The sequence below is a fragment of the Bos taurus genome, chromosome 1 (assembly GCF_002263795.3).
Source record: "Bos taurus isolate L1 Dominette 01449 registration number 42190680 breed Hereford chromosome 1, ARS-UCD2.0, whole genome shotgun sequence".
Lineage (NCBI taxonomy): Eukaryota > Metazoa > Chordata > Mammalia > Artiodactyla > Bovidae > Bos > Bos taurus.
In genome coordinates this window covers 145,936,372-145,960,870 of record NC_037328.1, presented here as the reverse complement: position 1 = coordinate 145,960,870, position 24,499 = coordinate 145,936,372, and the positions used below count along the sequence as shown (strand labels likewise).

The window sequence follows — 24,499 nt, the reverse complement described above, 5'->3', positions numbered from 1 at the left end:
ACATTTCTGTGAAGAATACCAGAGTCCCCAGGCCCTCCATTCCTGTCGTTGGTAAACTGGATTTCCTTAAGTTGAAACTTGTTTTCAGCCTAGTGTTTTCCCTGAGAACCTGGTTACAGAATATCTTAAGTGTGTGATTGATTTTAAGTTTTAAAATTAAAGCCTTAGGGATAAACTAGTCAGGGAAAATGGCTGTGTAGTCTTTTCATATATGATAAGCAGTTGTTTCCTGTCTTGAATAATTCAGTCTAATCAGTATTTTTCCCCCTGCCCTTGCTGCACAGCTTATAGAATTGTAGTTCCTTGAACAGAGATTGAATCCGGGTCCTCAACAGTGAAATCGTAGAGTCCTAACCATTGGACTGCCAGGAAATTCCCCAAATCAGTTTATTTCTAAACAAAACAAAGTTAAACTTTGTTTCTTAAGCGTTGTCATCAAACACTGGTAGCTGGCAGTCAGTTGGCATTAAAATAACTCTTTGATTTGATAATCAGTTCTTAGGTTATTGCTCAAGTCTGTTTATTCATCATCTTTTGAAAGAATACCTTTGTTGTCAATCCAGCCCGAGTCAGGGTGGCCTTGACGCAGGTGAGCCGTGCACACACGGGCACTGTGATCACCAAGGCCTTCTACTTCAGTATAGTGGAGACCTTATTTTATTGTCAGCTCTGTTTTTGTGGAAATTTTGTCTCATGGAAGATCACGTTCTAACCACTTCTATCTCCTCTGATTAACAGAGAAGTGCAGCAGTTCCACCCTGCCGTTAGAAACTCCCCTGAGGTGAAATTTGCTGTTCAGGCCTTCGCTGCATTGAACAGTAATAACTTTGTGCGATTTTTTAAACTGGTCCAATCAGCCTCTTATCTGAACGCTTGTCTTCTGCATTGTTACTTTAATCAGGTGAGTACTGTCACTGTCCTGGAAGGAAAAGGCCATGCACTGGGAAACACTCTTCTGGTTCAGATGAGGGAGGTCTCTTCAGAACGTTCTCGCTTGAGTTCAGCACTAGCATTTTCCGTGGGAACAAAGAAGCCGGAAAGCAAACTGCATGCACAGACCTCTAAGCTAGAGCTTAACAAGTGTTGTCTGTCTTCAGTTTTGGAGTGAGCCTGATGATGCTAAATTCATTTCAGTAAATATCTGAAGTGCCTGCTCTTTGTTGCACTGGGATTACAAAGACTGGGCAAGACCAGTCTCTTACCTTCGGCTTTGTGTGGAGTGTCATCCTGATCTCAGACTCCCACAGTCAGGTCTAACGCCCCTGAAGCACCTGGGGAAGATAAGAAAGCAGTGGCCCTGCCACCTCACAGCAGTCCCTGCACCCCCAGGGTCCTCGCCAGGAGCCCCCTGTGCTGGTGGGGTAGGGAGGAGGCTGCACCAGGCTTCTTGGGAACCTGCCTGGCCCGTTTTGTGACTCCAGCTCATTTTTCTTCTTTGGTCACAAGTCCTCCTATAAACAGTGACTAAACCCACCATCACATCCCAGGCAAAGAATCTGCAAGCTTGCTCATTGTCAGATCTGACAGTTTCCAAGAGAGCAGAAATTCTGGAACAAATGAAAGGATTTCTAACAAAGTGCACTTGGGAAAGTCCGTGCAGTTGATAAATACAACTGATAGTATTTTTACAATGACTATTTAATGTTACGAGAATGTTAACCATTTGCATCCATTTTAGTAATTTTAAACTAAGAAATCTAAGCATTTTTTCTTTAGAAAAACAAAGTGTTTCACCAGCAGCAGCCACAGGGTCCTGTCTTCCCCATCTACAGCGGTGCCTTCCTGCCCTGCAGCCACAGCACGCTCCTGCCTCAGGGCCTTGGCGGCTGCTGTCCTCACTGAACCACTCAGAGCTCCCCTCCTCCAGATCCTTCTCGGCAGGGCCCGCCCTCGCCGCCCCGCCCGCCCGCGTTCCCTGTGCGCCTCCTCTGCTGTCCTTCCTGTCCCGCTTTCACTGTTGAATGCACTCTGCATTTTGTACACACATATTGTTCAGTGTCGGTCTGTCCTGCCACGTCAGCTCTGTGAGGACAGGGGTCTTGTCTGTTCATTGCTGGACCCTGGCTTGGACAATGCCAGCCTTGAAGTAACACTGTCAACCGGGGTTGGGTTGGTTAAAGGACACGGAAGAGGAGGGGGAGGGTTACCAGAGCCCTGGGACCAAGCTGACCTGGCAGTCTCTTCGTATTTCCCTCTGCGTTTGTAAAGTGCTCAGTGTGACGCTGTGAAACGACTTTTACTCAGTTTCATGTCACACACTTTCCTTGGCATTCCACCATCTCCGTGGTGAGTTTTACTAGCTACACAGCTTTCTGTTGAGTGGAGGATGCACCTGCTGGTGCGTGGTTTGTTTTTTAGTTTTTCTAATAAATAAAGTCTTCATGGCCCAACCAGTTCTATGTGTGAAGCTGTTTGCTTTGCATCATCTCTGGGCATCTTCCAATGAGCAGACAGCCTACTGAGCACTAAGCTGAGTCCAGGGTACTTTCCAGAGGGACTGAGAGTCCCTTGGACTGCAAGGAGATCCAACCAGTCCATCCTAAAGGAGACCAGTCCTGAATATTCATTGGAAGGACTGATGCTGAAGCTGAAACGCCAGTACTTTGGCCACCTGATGTGAAGAGCTGACTCATTTGAAAAGACCCTGATGCTGGGAAAGATTGGGGGCAGGAGGAGAAGGGGGCGACAGAGGATGAGGTGGTTGGATGGCATCACTGACTCAATGGACATGAGTTTGGGTGAACTCTGGGAGCTGGTGATGGACAGGGAGGCCTGGCTTGCTGCGGTTCATGGGGTCCTAAAGAGTCGGAAACAACTGAGCGACTGAACTGACCTGAACTGGGTGCTCTGTGACCCTGGGCGCCTGACCTGCTGTGACTCAGTGACTTGGCTTCTCGTTTCAGATCCGCAAGGACGCGCTCCGAGCGCTCAATGTGGCGTATACGGCAAGCACACAGCGCTCCACCATCTTCCCCCTGGATGGTGTGGTGCGCATGCTGCTGTTCAGAGACGGCGAGGAGGCCACAGACTTCCTCAACTGCCACGGCCTCACAGTCTCCGACGGGTAAGCACCGAGGCAGAGGCGTGGGGCTGCTCTCCTTTTTTCCCTTTTAGTACTGGGAAGGCCTGGAAGTGCCTGTGCCTCACCAGGCCATAGAGAAGGCACAGTCCATGGGCTGCCTCCCTGGGGTGCAGGCACTAGGGCAAGGCCTGGAACAGCTGGCAGGGTAAGGTTCAGACCCACCTCTTCCTGACTTTTCACAAGTAACTTAAGAACCTGATGGTCGAGGTTGAGGTTGGGGCCTCCTTGTTCTGTCCCTGAAGATGGCCTCTCCGACTGGCCAGGGTGTCTCCTCTGCTGCAGTCAGAGATTTGAGAATGCGGTGGAACTTGAGGACCCTCTTCTAGAACATGGCTCACAGCCTGTTGTGTCTGGATCTGGGATTTTCTTGACCCCATCTCCTCTGACTTCTCATCACAGGCCACATCTGCTGCCTTGCAGACCTGCCCTTAGGGGATGAGCTGGGCGCTTGTAGTCAGGTGTCACTCTACCTGGGGATCCAGGTGACTCCCGCATCACATGGAGATGCTGGCGGTGGTGGGTGCTGTGAGCTGGACTTCTGCCGCCTCCCCCATTTCCATGAGACTGGCAGGCAGTATGGAGACTGCAGGGGTCTGCAGAGGTGAGGGCGGCCTCTTGCCTGTGTGATGCCTCTCCATGGGTTCTTTGTGGTCTGATAGCTGTGTCGAGCTGAACCGATCCTCGTTCCTGGAACCCGAGGGCTTGTCCAAGGCCAGGAAGTCGGTGTTCATCACCAGGAAGCTAACGGTGTCGGTTGGGGAGGTTGTGAATGGAGGGCCGTTGCCCCCCATACCCCGTCACACCCCCGTGTGCAGCTTCAATGCCCAGAACAAGTACATCGGGGATAGCCTGGCTGTAGAGCCGCCTTTGGGCGTGCAGAGACCTGGCTTGGACGTGGCAGGTGAGTGAAGCCATGGTCTCGGGAGGGCACCTCACCCTGGGGCCGGGCAGACACCAGCGTGGTGCTGCCTGAACAGCTTCCTGGCCCCACAGGCACTGGGTTCCTGCTGGTAAAGTACTCCTGGCACCCGATCATGGTTCAGGAGGCAACCCATGGTGGTCTGCTCAGGAGGGTGGCCTGGTCCTATCCCTGATGCCCACCTTCACCGGTTCCTCCAGGTGTGGGGAGAGGAGAGGAGTGTGGTGCAGAGGCGGCCAAGCCCCTGCCGGCTCTCCTCCTGCAGCCTCTGCCTGTGTCGGCTTCTCCACCACATCACTCGGTGCTGCCCCCGAGCATGGCGCCCAGCCTCTTGCAGCCCCCGGTGCAGCCCCCCATGCAGTCGGAGCTCCTCCCACCGAAGCCTGTGCCTGTTTACTCAGATGCGGTAAGGCATCCTCCCACTGTTGCGGGCAAACATCCAGCTGTGTGTGATGTCCAGTCTGACCGTGTCTGTGTTCCTGGGGTCAGTGTGCCCCTGATGGATGGCCCCAGGTCTGAGTACTCCACACAGGTTATGAGATTTTATCTTGCCACCACGTTGCTTGGGGGCCACTGGGCACTGGGCACCACCCTCCCTGGGGAACAAGGAGGCCTGAGGGGTAGCGAGGAAGGACCACAGCAGCTGAAGCTGTGTCGGCACAGGGGGCAGCACTGGGGCCGTCTGAACAGCTGTCGACCAGCAGGAAGCAGGCTTGTCCTCTCATGTCCAGAAGGCTCCTGTTTATCAGCAGGAAACCTCACCAGGTGCACAGGACCAGGCCTTGTGTGAGGGTCATTTAGACACCTTCAAAGAGCTTCCAGTGATGAGGTCTTGCAGGAATTTCGGACCCAGGTGGGACGTCCTGTGATGTCTCTGTGGCTTATGGAACATCTCCAGTACCTTCGGCTGTAGAGGTGGATTGCTCGGGGATAAGCTGGGTGTGGATGAGGCAGTGTTGCTTTGGCCAGCACTCCTGACCCTTCTGCCCTCCCCTTAGGACCTGGCCCAAGTGGTGGATGAGCTCATCCAGGAGGTTCTTCAGAGTGACTTTGAGGAAGTTGGTGCCGCAGGGGCAGCCTTTGCAACCACAGCCCTGGGGTAAGTGCGGTGCGTCTCCTGTTCTGAGGCTGTCTGCACTCGGGGCCGCCTGCTGTCCCTCCAGACGCTTCCTCTCAACAAGTGAGCACAGCCACCCCTTTGTGCAGGCTCAAGCGTTGGTCCTGCTCCCTAGGCGGGTGTGCCCCTCACATTCCTGACCGGTGTGTGTGGTTTGCAGGTGGTTTCTCTGTGTGTGTGAGTTTTGAGCAGCATTAGGTTTATTAAAGTTGTAAATTAGAAACCTGTTTTTTAAGTTTTAAGCTTGATTAAAAATCTAATAGTAAAAAATCTAGTAGTAGTTCATTCTCTGTTAAAAAATAAAAACACTTGATTTTAGATTAAGTCTCAGTTTATAAGTTTAGCAGATTAAATTCCCTTAAACATTTGTTACCATTTGCATTATATACCATGATAAAATTTCCTTAGACATTTCAGACTACATTTACAAATTTTATAAATCTGATTTTGTGTAATACTTTAAGAATCTAGTCTTGATAAATTTAATAATCAAAATTTTTCTAAACTCCTAAGCAGCTTTTGTAGTTAATAGTTAATTAAAATCTGATTAATTAGTAAGTTAGGCTGTCTTAAAGATTTCAAACTTCTTTTAAAAATTCTAGTACGTATAAAGCAACATACTGATAAGAAAGAATATTATTTCATCTGTATAAATGTAGGTTACATAAAAGGATTTGTTCATTTTTTTAATATACCAGAATTAGATACATACTTTCTATTTGACGGAGTTAAAAATAAATATGATTTCCATGGGCTTAATTTTTTATTGTGGTAAATATACATAACAATTTACCATTTTAATCATTTTTGCATTCCCACCAGTAGTGCACGAGGGTTCCAGTTTCTCTGCATCCTTTCAAGCCATGCTATCCTTTTGTTTTTTTTAAAGTAATAACCATTGTAATGTGTGAAGTAGTGACTCGTGGTTTTGATTTAGATTTCTCTAATGACTAATCATATTGAGCATCTTTTCATGTAATTATTGGCCATTTGTGTGTCTTCTTTGTAGAAACGTGTACTTAAGTCTTTTGCTCATTTTTGAATTGTTGTTGAGTTGTAGGAATTCTTTCATATTCTGGATATTAATCATTATTTAGTATTTGATTTGCAAATATTTTCCCCCAGTCTATGGATTGTCTCTTTACTCTTTTGCGTGTGCATCCTCTGATGTGCAGAAATTGTTTAATTTCTATATAGTTCAGTTTATTTTTTCCTCTTGTTGCCTGTGCTTTTGTTATCATATTCAAGAAATCACTGTCAAATCCTGTGTTGTGACGATTTTGCCCTATGTTTTCTTCTAAGAGTTTTATAATTTTAGCTCTTAAGTTTGTTTTTGATCCATTTTATTTTTATATATTGTGTAAGATAAGGATCCAACATTGTTCTTTTGTATGTGGGTATCCAGTTTTCCTAACACTACTGTTGAAAAGAATGTACTTTCCTCTTTGAATGGTCTTGCTATCCCTGTTGAAAATCAGTTGACCATATATGTGAGGATTTCTTTCTGGGCTCTATATTCCATTGGTCTGAATGTCTGCTTTTATGATACTATACTGCTTTTATTTGATTACTATAACTTTGTTGTAAGTTGTTATAAGTTTTGAAATCACAAAGTGTGAGTCCTTCAGCTTTGTTTCTCTTTTTCAAGACTGTTTCCCTATTTGCAGACCCTTTAAATTTCATAAGAATTTTAGGATGGGTTTTTCTATTTCTGCAAAAAGTTATATTGGGATTTTGTTGGTGATTGCAGTGAATCTATAGATTGCTTTGGGTGGTATTAACATCTTAACATGGAGAAGGCGATGGCACCCCACTCCAGTACTCTTGCCTGGAAAATCCCATGGGTGGAGGAGCCTGGTAGGCTGCAGTCCATGGGGTCACTAAGAGTCGGACACGACTGAGCGACTTCACTTTGACTTTTCACTTTCATGCATTGGAGAAGGAAATGACAACCCACTCCAGTGCTCTTGCCTGGAAAATCCCAGGGACTGGGGAGCCTGGTGGGCTGCCGTCTATGGGGTTGCACAGAGTCGGACACGACTGAAGTGCCTTAGCAGCAGCGGCAACGTCTTAACAATATTAAGTCTTCCAGTCTGTGAACATGGATGTCTTTCCATTTGTTTATGTCTTCCTTAGAATAAGGCTAAAAAAATTGCTCAGGGGACTTCCACGGTGGTCCAGTGGTTAAGACTCTGTACTTCCACTGCAGGGGGTATGGGTTTGATCCCTGGTCAGGGAACTAAGCTCCTACATGCCATACGGCATGGCCAAAAAATAAATTTAAAAATTAAAAAAAACTATCACTCAAATTTCTTTTTGTTTTAATATCATTTTTATAGTCTAAAATAAATATAAAATAAACAGCAAGTAGTAAGTCATTAGCAAAAAACATAAAGCAAGAAATGCACAATAAAAATGATTTATAACAACTACATTTAAGAATATTCCAATATCGAACTGCAAATTTCAGTAATGCAAAACTGCAGTTACTTTTGCATCAGCTTAATGGAAACCAAGTAGATACTTTTTTCCTTGCCAGTGTTAGAAGTCTAGTAATATGGTTTGTGTGGCTTGTATTATTTATTTAGAACAGTCTCCACTTTGCTCTGTCTAGTGTTTCCAATGCTGCTATGGAGGAGCTGTTAACAGCGACAACCACAGGCATTCTGAGGCACATTGCAACTGAAGAAGTCACCCAGGAAAGGGAGCGGAAGGAGGAAGAGAGGCGGCGGGCAGAAGAGGAGAGGTGAGTTTCATCCCTGCTGTGCATGGGGCAGCGTGGCTGCAGGAGAGAGCCTTCCGCAGCCTCGGATTCTCTTGCTTTTGCCCGCTGCACTAGTTGGACTCACAGCTCACCCCGCACCTTCGTACACTGTGGCCCAGGGCGTGGGTGATGGTCAGGGGAATGGGAGTAGGGGTGGCTGTGTGACCTTCTACTGAGACCAGAGGGGTCAGGTCTGCCGACTCAGCATAACTCAAATCCCCTCTTGCAAGGTCACAGAGTGTGGCAACTCTTATTTCTTGTGCTCTTTCACTTTTTCCTTTAGGTTGAAACAAGAGAGAGAATCGGTGTTAACTCATCTGAGCCAGGACCTGGCCGCAGAGCTGACAGAAGTTGTGGTGACAGAATGTGTGAGAGAAACCTGCTCCCAGGAGTTGAAGTAAGTGACACTCTGGTGTCCTGCAGTGTAAGGCGCGTGATTGGCAGGAGGGGGTTAGCTCAGGCTGGCTGGCTTTCATCTGCACCTGGAGTGTATCTGCTGGTTGACTAGACACTCACAGGCCCTCCCGGTGTGTGTGTCTGTTACTGCCAGGGAGGCCCTCACTACTCTCATCTTCCTGTAGACCCTGACCTGGGCTTGGGGATGTGATGTGTCTGTTAGTGAAAGAATTTGCTGATAGTCTTCTCTACACTGTTCATTTTTCTTAAGTAGAAGATCCTTTCCCTTGTTTCACATGTCAAAAGATTCCTTTGCGTTATCTCACTTAAGAACTTCAATGCCAAGCTTCAGGAAAGAGGTTTGATTGTGCTGGGAAATCTGTCCTTGTGTTTCATTTCCGCTGGGACAGGCCTGCAGCCTCTGGTGCAGATGGAGACACAGCTAGGAGGCAGAGCGTGTTATTGAATGTTTCTTTCTATTTTTATTAATTGGGAGTCTATTTCACTGCTTCCTGTAACAAGAGACCCCGCGAATGATGGGTATTTGTCTGTTCTTCTTCCCAGGAAGGGTTATTAGGAGACAGCAGCACCTAGGACTCTCTGACATGCAGGCGACTGCTGCTCTCTGTAGCTCCAGGAGACTTGAACTAGAGTTCAGCCCGGGATGTCTCTACCCACGATAGAGGATAGCTAGTGGAAGTGGGTCTTGTCTGTTTGAGCTTCTTTGACTTTGATAATAAACTTCTCATCAGATATCGTTGATGAGAAGATAGTTTAGTTGTTTCAACAACCATTTAAAAATTAAATTTCTAACTATAAAATAAAGGCTTATTTCTTGACTGTTTATAAGGTCCATGTTGGATCTGCAGCCTTATACCCTGTACCACTTTAGTTCTTTTTCCATCTATCTTTTCAGATGTCTGTGCCTTATATGAAATAAAATCTTCAAGCTTTTCTTACAGTGACGACATGATTTCATTTTAGAGTTAAGGACGTGGACTTATATACTTCCAGGCAGGCCCTGTGTGGGGCCTTGGGTGCAGTGCTCTTATGCTGATCGATTGCCCTGTTTCCTAGGAGTGCAGTGGAGACAGACCAGAGGGTTCGTGTGGCCCGCTGCTCTGAGGACGTCTTTGCCCATCTGGTGGACTTGTTTCTCGGGGAGGAAATTTTCCAGACTGCAAAAGAGACCCTGCAGGAACTTCAGTGCTTCTGCAAGTATCTCCAACGGTGAGTCCCATGTCCTTACAGAGAGTCAGTGCACACAGAGTATCTTTTACCAAGATGATACTTTCACAGCTGATAATACACACATGTAACATGTTCCTTCCTAAAGGATATAAACTAAGTAAAGAATTAGATTGGGATGAGGTAACTATTCTGTATTTCAACAAATATATATAGGTAGCCTTCTGCTGTTTACCCAATGTGCTGGACATGGGGAGATGGCTATGAACAAGCCAAATGATAGCCGTATACACCTGTATAGGTAAATTTGTAAAACATAATTTTTAGTGAAAGGACAAACAGTTCTTAGGGAAATGTGTACAACATCTAAATTGTCTATTCCAACTCAATAGGTTGTTTTAGATTTATGTATAGTAGTACAACCCTAAAGAAGGGAAAGGAAAGAACAAACATAAAGCTGACACAGCAGTTACCTTTGGGAGCAAGAGGGTGAGTGACTGAGCAGGGCCCGTGGGTGCTCATGGCCGCTGATTCTTAACTGCATGCAAGGATGTGGGTGTTTGATTTATCATTAGTCTTTAAAATGGGGGTACATGGGTTATGTGTGAAGGGTGATTCATTTAATAATAACATTTAAAAAAAGTAATAGGGTGCTTGACAGCTACAACTGTATAAAAGGGGATTTAGTGAGGAATGAGTCTCCATTCCACAAGGACCTCTGAGCTTTGTGTGGTGGAGGCCTGACCGCAGTAGTGCAGCGGCCCCTCTGGCGTTGTCGTCAGTGCGCTGGCAGTACCTGGCCCCCGGCTAGACTTCAGCATGGCCTCTCCTCTCTAATATGACAGAGAGCGCTGCAGTGGCCACCCTGTACAGACATTTCACACACGTGCCTGCAGGGTCTGGAGAGAGAGTCCTGTCAGTGGTGTTTGCTGGGTCAAAGGGTACATGTATCTGTGTTTGTATCCATATCAGCAAATTGACCTCCAAACATTGTTTAGCATTCACTCTTTTTTTTTTATATTTATTTTTTAATTTGGCTGTGTCAGATCTTCTTTGTGGTATGTGGACTTCTCTCTAATGGCACAGGGGCTTAGTTGCGTCCTGACATGTGGAATTTTAGATCCTGACCAGGGATCACACCTGTGTCCCCTGCATTGGAAGGCAGATTCCTAGCCACCAGGGAAGTCCCCAGCATTCAGTCTTAGGTTCAGTAGTTTCATTGCCCACCACCACCACTCATTCTCTCATGCATCCCCGCACCTGAGCTTTAGTTGGGATTAATTTCTCAGTTTGAGATCTGTTGCTGAAGTAGACCTGAACATGTTGGCGGAAGGTGTCTCCCTGTTAACGCTGGAGGTGTTCTGCATTTGCCCTGTGGCCGACCTTCACAACTCCTAGTGGTGTTTGTCCTCCAGGTGGAGGGAAGCTGTCGCAGCCCGCAAGAAGCTAAGGCGCCAGATGCGGGCCTTCCCTGCGGCGCCCTGCTGTGTGGATGTGAACGACCGACTGAGGGCGCTGGTGCCCAGCGCGGAGTGCCCCATTGCGGAGAAGAACCTGGCGAAGGGCCTCCTGGACCTGGGCCACGCGGGGAGAGTGGGCATCTCCTGCACCAGGTCAGCACCCGGGGCCTCCGAAGTGCCTCCTGGCCTAGCTGGCCTTAGGAGCGTGGATTAACGCGTGTGTGTACAGGGCAGACAGGTGGGGCCAGAGGCAGTGAAGACAGATGGAGAGTTGTGTTTTTGGAGTGCAGCTTGCTCTACCTGCTGTGTTTTCACTTACCTTTTCCCCTTAAAACACTGCTGGTCCTGCCAGTCGAATTACCTGGAATTATGTGCTTTCTCCTCACCTCCCTGACTCAACGACGCATCACGGCCATTCTCGTTAGTGGAGTCAAAGGTCCGTGTTGGCCTCACCCTCACTCCCACCGCGTGCCCTCTGCCATCCTGGGTCTGCTGCAGGAAGCAGCGTTTTAGCAGCTCTTCCTCCGCTTTCTGGTCTTCCTCTCACAGGCTGCCTCTCTATGTCCCCTCGCATGGCCCTCCCTGACTCTCCTCCTGGCCACTCCATGGGTGCCTGGATCCCTGCCCCGGTTCTGGCTTCAGCTGTGCAATCCTGGCCCTGCAGGGCTTGACTTCTCTCTTCAGACCATGCCATTGTTGCCTCTGGAGAGGACCTCCCAGGGAGGGGCCTTGGAGGGCCACGTGAAGGGGCAGCAGCAGCCCCCTGTGCCAGGGCCTTAGGGTGTGCCTTGTCCTTCCCAGGCTGTCACGAGGTGCTCTGAGAACCAGGTCCACGCTACTCACTATGCAGCCGCTCGGGTTCCCAGTCCTGGGCCTGCGTCTGGAAGCAGGGTGGTGGCAGCGCAAGCCTGTCTCTGATGCGCTGTGTGTGGTCTGGGCGTTCGGGGTTCTCTGTGACCCGTGGCAGCCTTGGCCCCGCTGCCTCCTGGAGTCGAGGCTGCTTTACCTGCGTCAGGACGGCCCTCTCTGTGTCCGTCTACCCTTACGCCTCCAGCCCAGCCCCCTGCCCCTTCTCCTCCTCTGCCTCTTTCCCTGTAATCTTTCTCCATCCTGCACGCTGACAACTCCCTCCATGCGTCCCCAGTGAAGGCTTCCTCCTGGTGTCCCCAGCTGAAGTTTGGAAGCTGCTGTCCTGGCCCGCTGCACTCAGTGCCTCCTCTGTTTCACAGGGACTAGTCTGATCTCCCTGCACTGGGTCACCTCCGGACTCAGACCCACCACCCTGCAGCACGCCCCTCACCGCCTCCACCACCAGCCCTTTCTCACATCCCACCTGTCTGCCGGTTTCGGCCCTTGGCGCCTATAGCCTGGTGTTCTCATCCCCACAGCAGTCAGGTCGCCTCACATCCTCACTGAGGTCCCTGGGCTCCTCTCTGAGTCTTTCCACGGTGGCCCACATCTGCCCCCTGGCTAGCCCACTGCTCTCCCTGTGCTCCTTCTGTGTGCATGCCATGCCACTCCTGATGTGGTCTGGCCTGTACTCCGGAAATCCTCATGCTGGCTCCCCTTGTTTCCTTCTGGTCTGTGTTCCCAGGTCATCTCTGAGCACCCTCCGTATGTCCATAGTAAGCCCACGGCACCTGTCATGCCATCTGCCTACAGGGGCCCCTCTCTCCCTGTGAGAGCACGTGTTCTCTAAGGGCAGGATTTTTGTCTGTTTACTGCTGATCTGCGATGACTGGCACACAGTAGATAACTGCTTGACAGCTGTGACGTGAACAAGTCCTCTTACTAAACTATTTCTTCATCAGAAAAAGTTCTCGGTCTCCTGAGTATTCCCCACTGGGAGACACTTAGTACCCAATCACCTTGCACTCAGAACGTCGCTAGATGCTTGTCCGCCTCCGCCGTGGGTGCTGAGCAGGCCTCACGTAGGACTCCTTCATGTGGTTCCTCCCTCACAGGTTAAGGTGGCTCAGGGACATGGCGGCGCACCAGATGAAGGTCCAGCACTTCCACCAGCAGCTGCTAAGGTTGGTCACCCCTGCCCGCCCTGCCTGCTGCTCCTGCTGGGGCCTTGCAGGTGACTTGGCTGTGGTGTTCTGTCCCTTCCAGTGATGCGGCATGGGCACCCCTGGACCTGCCGTCCCTCGTGGCTGAGCACCTCCCAAGGCAGCAGGAGCGTGTGTTTTGGAAGCTGGTACTGGTGTTGCCTGATGGAGAAGAACAGTCCCCAGGGAGTCCCAGCAGGTAAGAGAGGGTTCCTTCCGTGGGGCTGGGGGCTGAGTGAGGGGCCAGGAGTGACTCCTCCCTGAGCCTCAGGCAGCTGGGTGTGTGTGCGAGGGTGGTTGGTTGTCAGCCCTGTGCGCTCCTCTCCTGCCCGGGACCCTGATGCCTGCTTTCATTTTGATGCTTAGCTTTGCAGGCTGTTTTGTTTGTGATTTGAAGTTGACACTTTAGGTCATTCACATTTTAATCTTGTACAGTTGGCAATGGTCTTTATCCAAAAGTATTCAAGACTTGATTGTGACTTAAAGCTGTGCTGAGGTATATTTAGAGCCCGTTTCATTTACACTCTTGGGGAAGACAATATAGTTTGTTTGCTGTAGTTCCATTTTTCTCCTTAGGAAAAACACTTGGCAGTTTTAAAAGAAATCCAGAAAGTTGACATGGCATTATTTCCTGTAACCAAGTTGTTTCCAGAAACCATACTTCTAAAGCAACTACAGAACATATTACTTTTCTTTTTTAACAGCTTTTTAAGATGTAATTTGCATATCATAAATTTCTCCCATTTAAAGTGTACATTTCACTGGTTTTAGTATATTCACAGTTGTATAACCACAACTATCTAATTGCAGAACATTTTTTTTTTCAGGTGATAGTTCTACTTTTAATTTTATCAGGAACTTCATACTATTTCACATAGTGGCTGTACCAATTTATATATATTCTCATCAATGGTTCACAGAGGTTTACTTTTCTACACATCCTCAGCAACATGATTTATTTCATCTTTTTCATAGTAGTGTTAGTTGCTCAGTTGTGCCTGACTCTTTACGACCCCTGGACTGTAGCCCACCAGGCTTTTCTGTCCATGGAATTTTCCAGGCAAGAATACTGGAGTGGGTTGCCATTTCTTTCTCTATTAATGGCCTTGCTTTTTCATAATAGCCACTCTAAATGATGTAAGGTGATCTCTCTTTGTGATTTAATTTTGACTTCCCTAATGATAGCCATGTTCAGCATCTTTTCATGCACTTTTTGGCTATTTGTATGGGCTTCCCTACTGGCTCAGATGGTAAAGATTCCGCCTGCAGTGTGGGAGATCTGGGTTCGATCTCGGGTCAGGAAGATACCATGGAGGAGAAAATGGCAACCCACTCCAGTATTCTTGCCTGGAGAATCCCATGGATAGAGGAGGCTGGTGGGCTACAGTCCATGGGGTTGCAAAGAGTCGGATGTGACTGAGCGACTCAGCACAGCACAGTACAGCACACATGTCTTTTTTAAAGAAAATGTCTATCCAAATCTACTTATTTTCTAATTGGATCATTTGTGTTTTGCTGTTGAGTTGTAGGAGTTCCATATATATTTAGAATATTAACTCATTATTGGATATAGGATTTGAAAATACCTTCTTTCATTAGTTGCCTACTCCTTTTGTTTCTTTTACTGCAAAGAAGCTTTGTACTTTGATATTGTCCCAGTTTTTTACTTTAGCTCCTTGTGTTTTGGGGCTCACATCCGAAGAAATCATTGACAGTACCAGTGTCTGGGAGGTTCTTCCATTTTATTCTAGGAGTTTTATGATTTTAGTTCTTATGTTTAAGTCTTTAATCCATTTCAAGATAACTTTTATTTGTGCAGGATAGGGGTCCAGTTTTGTTCTTTTTATTATCCAGTTTTGCCAGCACCATTTTTAAAGAGACTGTTCTTTCTCAATTGAATATTCTGGGCTCTGTTGTTAAATATTAGAAGACCATATATGCAGGCTTTTATTTCCAGGCTCTCACTTCTGTTAGTCTGTGTGGCTCTTTTTTATGCCAGTACCGTACAGTTTTAGTTACTATAGTTTTGTAATGCAATTTGAAATCAGGAAGTGTGACATTTCCAACCTTCTTTCTCCTATTCGGTAGTCTTCTGTGATTCCATAAAAATCTAAGGGTTAAAAAATATTTCTTTGGACTTCGGGTTCAAGATGGTACAGTAAAAAGATGTGTGCTTATCCCCTCCTGCTAGTGTTGGAGGGCCTCTTGTGGAGGTGTGGGTTGGCAGGGGCTCACCACAGGGATGGGGGCACTGGCAGCAGCAGGCTGGGAAGGTCCCCCTTGGCGTAAACACTCTTGGAGTTTGCCATTAACCCTACAATATACCCCAGGACTGGAGAACATTTTTTCTCCTGAAAAGAAACACATGCCCATTAACAGTCCACCACTCCTTACCTGCAGCCCCTAGCAAGCACTCATCTGTTTTCTGTCTCTATAAACTTGCCTGTTCTGGACATTTCATACAAACAGAACCTGAAGATATGTTGTCTTCTATGACTGTCATTTAGCACTTAGCATAATGTTTTCTAGGTTCATTTATGTTGTAGCATGTATTAATCCTTCAATTTGTGGCTCAATAATATTTGATTGCATGAATATACCGGAGAAGGCTGGTATATTGCCTGGAAAATCCCATGGACGGAGGAGCCTGGTAGGCTGCAGTCCATGGGGTCGCTAAGAGTCAGACATGACTGAGCGACTTCACTTTCACTTTTCACTTTCACGCATTGGAGAAGGAAATGGCAACCCACTCCAGTGTTCTTGCCTGGAGAATCCCAAGGACAGGGAAGCCTGGTAGGCTACCGTCTATGGGGTCGCACGGAGTCAGACACGACTGAAGCGACTTAGCAGCAGCAGCAGCATGAGTATACCACATTTTATTTTTCTGTTCATTAATTGTTGTTTCCACTTTTTGGTTATTATGAATAATGCTTCTGTGAACATTGATGTATAGGTGTTTGCGTGGACATATGTTTGTAGTTCTCTTGGGTTTAAACCTAGGAGTGGAATTGCTGGGTTGTACGGTAAACTCTAAGGATCTTTTCGATTGTTCAACATCTTTTCTTAGGGCTTCAGAATCATACATCACATTAGAATGAGTGCTCTCTCTTCCTACCCAAATATATAACCCAGTAGAGTTCCTAACTCCATTTAAAAATTATAGCCTGCTTTGTTCAGATCAATTTCATAGTAAGATTTGATGTTTGTGGATCTCTATTTATGTAATATTTCTCTTTGTGGTTCACATTTAGAATTAGACTTTCCTTCAAGTGTTATTTTCTTTCATTCACAGAATTCTATCACATTGGTTAAAAGTCAAGTTCATGGGAGGTGATGGCTCAGTGGATGACATATACCTTGATGTTGGTGGGATTCAGACACTCACTCTCTTTAACACTCTCAGCAGCAAAGGGGATCAGACAATTTGTGTCAGCGTGTGCATCAAGGTGAGTGACAATCATTTAGTGTATTTACTTCTGTAACTTTCTTATTTACACTCCCTCCCAGATATCACGGGAATCATATAACTCCCCTGAAGTGGCTCTGAAACAATACGGGAGGCCCAGAAGCAAGTGTTGTATCTGTTCTTCCTTGTGTCTTGATGACTCATGTACACCCCCTTGGTGTAAGAGACCAAGCTAGATTCTCAGGATGCAGTAAGTCTTCTCTTGGTTCACGGACCTCTTTTTGAGAAATTGGTGAAAGCTAGAACCATCGTAAAAGGTACCTGTATTTCCCTATGTGTTCTGCATACAGTTCAGAAGCTGTGAACTCCATGGACCTCTAGTAATTAACCCAAGAGGGTTATGACAGAGCATTACACAGAAATGCAGTGTCTGTTGCATTTCACATGGTCTGCCAACTGCTGACATCTTTATTTAAATAGCTTCCTGATATATCAAGTCTTACCAGAAGACTAATGGTTTTTAGTCCTATGCAGTTTTCATAGAGGTTCAGTGTTAGGCATTTCAGGTTAGTTGTTTTTATTTTACATTCATGTTATCCTCAGCTTTTGATTATAAGTTCTACTTCTTATTCATTATAGGTGTTCGTACACTACTGAGCTTAATTGGTTCCCACAGAGTCTTATTTAATGAGAACCTGTTTTCTCATTAGATTCAAACCTGCATTAATGAATTTTAGGTTTTACTGTGTTCAGAAGATGCATATTTTATTTACTTAGAAAATAGCAGTGCAGAGCAGGTGGGCCTCGGTGCTCAGTAGACCTGGCGTTGGTAGCTGCTGCTCTGGCCAGCTCTCTGACCTGGGTCTGGTGGGGTCCACAGTGTGGGATTCATGACTGGCTGCATGCTCAGAGCAGGGAAAAGTTGCCTTCCCCACCGTGTCCTGACCCCAAGGTCTCACTCCAGGCTTCTCCTCTTCCTGACAGTCTCCTTCATGGCACACCCTGGACATCTGCATGCGACACTCTAGTCCACATTACTTCTGTCCTTGGAACTGCTTCAGATTGTAGTTTGACTATAGGATTTTTGTTTGTTTCTTTCCATTTTAATACTGTTTAATATTTTTTCTTAAACGTGAAAGTAATACATATATAAAACTTTAAAAATATAAGGAAATATAGAGGAAATACAAAGATGGTAAGAGCCCTCTATGCTCTCACCATTCAGAGGTAACAGAAACATCCTGGGACATGTTCTTCCCCTTTTCCTAGGATGATAAAGTCATACTTAACCTACTGGACAATTAGTTCGTTCTTCTTGCCTTTAGATTTAAGTCAAAGTAATACTTGCATGTAGTTAAAGAGTCAGATGGCATGGCATGACTTAAGATGATAAATTGCAGCCGCTGCCCCATCTCCTAGCCCTTTTCTCCAAGCTTTGATTTCTGTCCTGTTTCCACATCATGTATTTATACTGCTGTTTCTCTGTTATCCACTTTTAGATCTTCTCTGCTGACTTAACTATTAAAACAGGTGCATTTTATCTATTATCATATAACATGTTACCTCCAAATGTGGCAGCTTTGGGAATTCCCTGGTGGTCCCTGTTTCCACCACAGGGAGCCTGGGTTTGATCCCTGGTTGGGGAACTAGGACCTTGCATGCCACGTGGCTGAACCAAAACAAGCAAACTAAAAACACAAACCAAATGTGGCATATGTAAGTAACCAATGCTTGTTACTCAGTTTCTGTGTGGTAGAAGTCCAGGTGTGGCTTAGGTCCTCTGGGGCATGATTTCTCAGCAGGTAGAAGTCCGGGCTCTGGTCTCTCTGAAAGCCCACTTTTCATGGTTGTTGGCAGGATTCACTTCCTCGTAGTCCATGCCATGTGGGCCTACATGAGGCAACTTACAATAGGGCATCAGCCAGCTCCCGTGAGCTGAGTAAGCTGGCATCATCTCTTTAACCTAACCTTCATGGTGGCTTTCCATCATGTTTGTCTGACTGTTAGAAGCATGTCACTAGGCTCAGCCCATCCTCAGGGTAGGTGATGGTGCCAGGACGTTAGCACTACGAGGTGGGATTATGCGGGCTATCTTGGGGCTGTGCACTCACCCCCTGGGTGAGGCATGAACTCTTAACACCCCACTTGCTCTCAGCCTTCCCCATTTTCCTGGTGGTTATGTGGTCAGTTTATAATATCTCAGAAATTGAGGTCACATGTGTGTGTTCCAGAACCAGCAAGTGTTCTGTGGCTACATTTATTTTTTCTGCACGTAGTATTTGCTACATTATCTTACTTAAGAGGGTGCCATTCTCCTGTTCCCATTTGGGCTGGAAACGTGTCCCAGGGTGTGGCTGCCTCTGGGGCCTCCATACCAAGAATGCAGTCCCGCTCCTCCACTTCTAACCCTGACCTTGGTCCTCGGCCCAGGTACTGACCGTGGGTTGGTATACTCTTGCTTGAGATGGTGCTGGCGCCATGCATGGGGACCCATGAGGTGATGTGTGTTATACAGACAGAATTCTTAGAACAGTGCCTGACCTATCCAACACTAGGTGCTGCCATTGGCAGCAGCAGCAGCAAAATTTTTTCTTGGTTTAGTCTCTTGTTGACGGAGCATGTTTTCCATTTTCTTCAAAGGAAGAATGCAATGGGAGGAGAATTTTGGAGCTCTAGCCTGTCTGAAAATGTGTTTACCCTCACATTTGCTTCATAGTTTAGCTTGGTATGTAGAATTATGGGATGAAAGTTACTTTCCTTCTAGTTTTATTCCACGGTCACTGACCATCCAGCATTGCTGTTGATATGTCTGAAACCGTTCCCATTCCTTTCTCTGGCCTGGCCTTGTTTCACTTGGGAAGCCTGCTATCTTTGCCCTGGGACTTGGGTGCCCACTTCCTTCCCTCATCATCTGGGAAGGTCCTTGACAGGACCCTTGGTATGTCCTTGTGGGCTGGAGACTGGTTTTTGCATCTTGATGACATCTCTTTCCTTCTTTTATTCTTCTCTCTTGAACTCTGACTAGACCAATGTTTGACCTTATCAGTTGATCTTCTGAGCCTCTTCATCCTTTCTATCCCATTTTCCATCTTGTTTTTTAATATTATTTTCTAGGAGCTATCTTTGAGTTTTTAATAACATACTGTATTATTGATTTCCTTTTTCTTACCCTTATTTTACTTTCTCGTATCATCTTATGACTATTTCTGGATGCATCTTCAGAGGAAATTAGGGTTTTTGTGTAAGTTTTCTTCCATTCCATGTGGTGTCCATTTTCTTAAGGTTTCTATTCTTTTACTCTAGTTTTTCTCTTATGTTGAAGGCTCTCCTCAGACACCTTATCTGAACCTGCCTATACCTGAGTGAGGCCCTAAAAGGCTGGTCATAGGCCTGTGTTTGGGGTGGGGTGGAGGGTAACTGAAATGGCAAGCTTTTTTGGGGGAATCTGGGGATCGATTCCTTAGGTTGTTTGGCTTCCCTGGGAAGGACTCATCGTGTCTCCTCCTTGTGCAGCTTCTGGTGCTCTCGGGGTAAGGTGCGGGGTGCCCACCGCCTGGTCCCCTCCTCTGTGCCTGCGATGTCCCCGTGTTGGGATCCTCAGGACAGGATGCTGGCCCAGGGCCCAGGGGGACAGCTTGTGCTTAGAGGCAGGGGGATGGGTGACCTGTGGGCCACTGTCTCGTGTGTGACTTGTCCCCCTGGCCTGGAGCTTTGGCTGGCTCTGGTGCCACGGGCCTGGGCTCCCAGGGCTTTTGCAGGCCCAGACAGTCTGGTCCCTGCTCAACGTGTCTGCAGCCCTTCAGTGTGGCATCCTCTGGTTCCTTTACCTGTCTCTGCACTGCTTTTTAGAAATGGGTAGGAATCCCTTTTCTGCTGCTGGCTTGCCTTTCCTTTTTACTGTCATTAAAGGCTTACTTGTTTTTACACCTGTTTGAGATAACTGTTAGGATTAAAGTGCTCAAACAGTTCTCACCAGAGGCTGGATTCATCGTTTCCCCACAGTTTGTTGTACTGGTTCTTGGCCTCACAGAGGGAGACCGACCTGGAGTGCAGTGAGCAATTGGCTGCGCTCTCCCTGGGGCTGATGCTCACTGTTGATCTGTCCACGAGTGTGTCCATCTTGATGGTCTGGGTGCCGTTCCAGGTGGCCCATGGCGCTCTTAGTGATGGTGCCCTCGATGCCGTGGAGACACAGAAGGAGCTCCTGGGAGCCAGTGGGCTCATGCTGCTGCTCCCTCCCAGAGTGAAGAGTGTGGACGCGGCGGAGGAGGACGTGTACTGGCTGTCGGCCCTTCTGCAGACCAAGCAGCTCCTGCAGGCCAAGCCCTTCCAGCCTGCGCTTCCGCTGGCGGTTCTTGTGCCCAGCCAGGGAGGGGACGCCGTGGAGAAGGACGTGGAAGAGGGTTTGTGAAGGCAGTTCCACTTCTGAGCTGGCATGTTTAATAAATGGGTAGAGCCTGGGGTCTGAGAAAGTGCTGGTGGCGTGGTGCTGCCACATGTGACAACAGCCACTGTAGTGCCTGGGCACAGGGCTCTAGGGGTCAGGGCAGTGAGACTTCTCAGCTCATGTGCAAATCTCCACCAGGAGATGGGTGACTGGTGTCTGTTTGTCTTAAAGGTCTGATGCTCCAGGATTTGGTTTCAGCTAAGCTCATTTCAGATTATACTGTTATTGAGATCCCTGATTCCATTAATGACTTAAAAGGCACGAGTAAGGTAAGGTTTCATTATTTTTTTCCCTTTCACTGTATCTTGAATTTAGTGTATATTACGCCTTACCTTTTAATTTTATGTTTTGACAGGAAACTTTCTAAAATTATAAGCAGATATCAAAATAAAAGATAAATTTTGCTCATAGTCCTGCTATTGGCAACAAATTAAATTCTGTAAATTTTTTTCAGAGGTTTTGTTGTTACAGATTTAAACTGTGACACTTCATGTCTTATATCTGAGGGTCAGATGTATGATTATTTTTGTAGGGTGGTTGTCCTTGGAATATGAAGAAATAATGTTATCAGAGTTTCCTTAAAAAGTCTGTGCTGACAATTACATTTAGGGAAAGAAGTGTCGGGACTTAAAAATAACTACAGGAATAAAGATAAAGCTAACTACCGGGTGTGAAAGCACCCAGGCATGGAGTGAAGCTGTTAGTCCTTCTAAGAACTGAAGATACAGTTTTCTTTTCAGTGTGAGGTGGAGAGGATGTGCATGGTGCTTCCCCTGGGCTTCTAGCCCTTCTGGGTGGCAGGGGTGATGGGAATGGGAGCCCTTCTCGGGGTCCCTGCTGTGTTGGTCTCCAGGGAGAGCAGACTCAGCTACAGTGGAAGCTTCTGCTCCCCTCTGGCATGGTGAGAAGCTGCTGTTCCGGTGGCACCTGCTGTAGCAGCTATGGGAGGGGCGCCTTCAGGAACCTCCTCTTGAAAAACAGCGTAGATTGTTGACCTAGAACTCTCCCCACTGTCTTTGCTTCTCAGGTTTCGCAGGCTGTGCAGTGGCTGGTCTCCCACTGCCCCTGTGCCCTTGAACTTTGCTGCCAGACCCTCATTCAGTACGTGGAAGATGGGGTTAGCCGGGAGTTTAGCAGCCGGTTTTTCCATGACAGAAGAGAGCGGAGGCTGGGCGGCCTGGCCTCACAGGAGCCAAGTGCCATCATTGAGCTGTTCAACAGCGTGCTGAGCTTCCTGGCCTCTGTAGTGTCCTCCGAGCAGCTCTGCGACCTGTCCTGGCCTGTCGCCGAGTTTGCTGAGGCAGGGGGCAGCCGGCTGCTTCCTCATCTTCACTGGAACGCCCCGGAGCACCTGGCCTGGCTGAGGCAAGCCATCCTTGGCTTCCAGCTCCCACAGATGGATCTTCCGCCTGCAGGGGGTATGTGCTTGTGTCGAGGGGACTGGCTGGAAGGAGTGTGGGGGCTACATTCCCCTGATCCTTTTTGCTGTAGGGACACTAGCAGATGTCGGGCACCACTGTGCCCCTGGCCCCCCATGGCTTCCACCCGCACTTGCCTTTGGGTTCAGATGTCAGGACGATTTGGGGTCTTCTGGAGCGGGAGCTGTTGGCCTTCCACCACCAGCTGAGTGGTCTGTGGGTGTCTGCTCAGCCCCAGGAGGGGGTGTCAGGAGGAGTGCTGAATCCAGGCCTAGGGTTTCTCGGTTGGTAGCAGGTCCCATCTTACCTGCACCATGGCCTTTGGGAGCTGAAGGCATGGAGACACTGCAGTCCTGTCTCCATGCTGTTGGCTCTGCCTGGGCCGTGGTGCTCAGTGCTGTTGTGACACCAGGGTTCCTTCTCCATTAGAGAAGCTCATTCTGTGGCTCTGGCTGTGCCCGAGTGAGGCTCCTGGGCTGTCCTGACACAGATGCTATGGGCTGCTGTGCTTCAAGGAGCTGTCCCTTCCCTTGCTGATGCTGTTAGGAGGGAAGGAGGCTGTTTTTGCTCATGTGGTCTTGGTAGGGCCATTCTCTGGACCATGTGAAGCAGAGGCCTCAGGCATCTTTCTAAATTTGAGGTGTGATCTCCAGTAGGTTTAACAGATGTTTGCTGCTGAAGGAACCCAAAGAGAAACAAACTTCACTGTGTAAATCCTCTGTGGTGAGCTAGGTCGGGCCTCCCTGAGAGAAGCCCACAGCTCTGGGACCAGGTCTCCTTGAGTCAAATACAAATTCCTGGGTGCATCCACAGACCTGTGCAGTCAGCCCCCCTAGTATGGACCCTTTGTTGTGAACTGTGGCCTGGGTAACTGCATCCCTTACCTGGACACAGGGAGGGAAATGTACTTTCTTTAACAACTATGGTTCTGTTGTATTCAGAGTTGAATACTGACTTCTCAGCTACACAGTTGCCTTCTATAAAAAAAATACAGAGTGAAGAACATTTCATGTAGATTTCTACCAAACCCTGTAACTCCTTGGTGCTTTCTCTCCAGCTCCCTGGCTCCCTATGTGTTCCATGGTCATCCAGTATGCCTCCCAGATTCCCAGCTCTCGCCAGACGCAGCCTGTCCTGCAGTCGCAGGTGGAGAGCCTGCTCTGCACCACATACAGCAGGTGGAAGAGCAGGCACCCCTCCCCGGGACAGAGGGCTGGGCCCTCGGTTGCTGAGATCCCATGGGATGACGTCATCGCCTTGTGCATCAACCACAAGCTCAGGGACTGGACACCCCCAAGGCTTCCCGTCACATCAGGTACTTAGTGCTTGGTGCTGAGGGGCTGACTCCTCAGGAGACTTTCCTGGTCGAGTTTCAGCAAAGAAAAATGTCTACTTGATGTTTGTGTCTTTCCTGTGGGTCCCCACCCATCCTTGCCCTAGGACTATATCTCTTCAAGCCAGTGACTTCCAGATGACTTTGGGAAGAGCTGAGAAGGTTTGATAGAGCCTGCACTCATCTCCCTGAAATGGGCCCCTGAGTCTGGCCTTAGAGAGACCTCTCTGAGTAGTCACACTGGGCATAGAGGTCTGGACATGAGCCTCTCTGGACCTTGAATGACCTATGGACACCTGGAGCATATTTAGCTCAAGCATGGAAGTCACATGATTGTGTGACTTCAGTTAATCAGAAGGGCTTGTCCTTAAGTCAGTAAATTTAAGCAAACATCATCAGGTGGTCACCTGTTGCTCTCTTGATAATCTTTTCTTTTGTATTGTTTTCTCAGAGGCACTGAGTGAAGATGGTCAGATATGCGTGTATTTTTTTAAAAACCATTTGAAAAAATACGACGTTCCTTTGTTGTGGGAACAAGCCAGAATGCAGACGCAGAAGGAGCTACAGTTGAGTCAGGGCCGGTGAGATCTGTGTTCAGTGTATGTTTCTGTCATCCCTCAGCCAAGAGAGTAAACTGTATTCTCTTCCAGAGTATACTGCAGAAATTCACAGCCTATACACGAAATCTAGGTGTCTCTGGTGGTAAAGAACCCATCTGCCGATGCAGAAGACTTACTCTGGGTGGGGAAGATCCCCTGGAAGAGGGCATGGCAACCCACTCCAGTATTCTTGCCTGGAGGATCCCATGGACAGAGGAGCCTGGTGGGCTACAGTCCATAGGGGTGCAAAGAGTCAGACAAAACTGAAGCAACTTCGGACACATATATGAAATCCAGCCCATTGTGGGAAGATTCCAAC

General features: G+C 47.7%; 1 protein-coding gene across 3 annotated transcripts in view; it reads left to right on the top strand.

Annotated features, from left to right (window-relative positions):
• MCM3AP (minichromosome maintenance complex component 3 associated protein) overlaps window positions 1–24,499 on the top strand; it is a 42,196-nt gene that overhangs the window by 12,562 nt on the left and 5,135 nt on the right. For all 3 annotated transcript variants that reach the window (XM_005202085.5, XM_005202084.4, NM_001192803.2), the window contains 17 exons: window positions 739–901; window positions 2,904–3,064; window positions 3,742–3,983; window positions 4,202–4,407; window positions 5,000–5,100; window positions 7,733–7,864; window positions 8,166–8,279; window positions 9,356–9,508; window positions 10,882–11,079; window positions 12,891–12,959; window positions 13,042–13,176; window positions 16,270–16,423; window positions 20,528–20,786; window positions 21,002–21,099; window positions 21,858–22,248; window positions 23,306–23,563; window positions 24,033–24,162. In XM_005202085.5, the coding sequence (XP_005202142.1) occupies window positions 739–901; window positions 2,904–3,064; window positions 3,742–3,983; window positions 4,202–4,407; window positions 5,000–5,100; window positions 7,733–7,864; window positions 8,166–8,279; window positions 9,356–9,508; window positions 10,882–11,079; window positions 12,891–12,959; window positions 13,042–13,176; window positions 16,270–16,423; window positions 20,528–20,786; window positions 21,002–21,099; window positions 21,858–22,248; window positions 23,306–23,563; window positions 24,033–24,162 (2,964 nt within the window). The remainder of the gene's footprint in view (window positions 1–738; window positions 902–2,903; window positions 3,065–3,741; window positions 3,984–4,201; window positions 4,408–4,999; window positions 5,101–7,732; window positions 7,865–8,165; window positions 8,280–9,355; window positions 9,509–10,881; window positions 11,080–12,890; window positions 12,960–13,041; window positions 13,177–16,269; window positions 16,424–20,527; window positions 20,787–21,001; window positions 21,100–21,857; window positions 22,249–23,305; window positions 23,564–24,032; window positions 24,163–24,499) is intronic.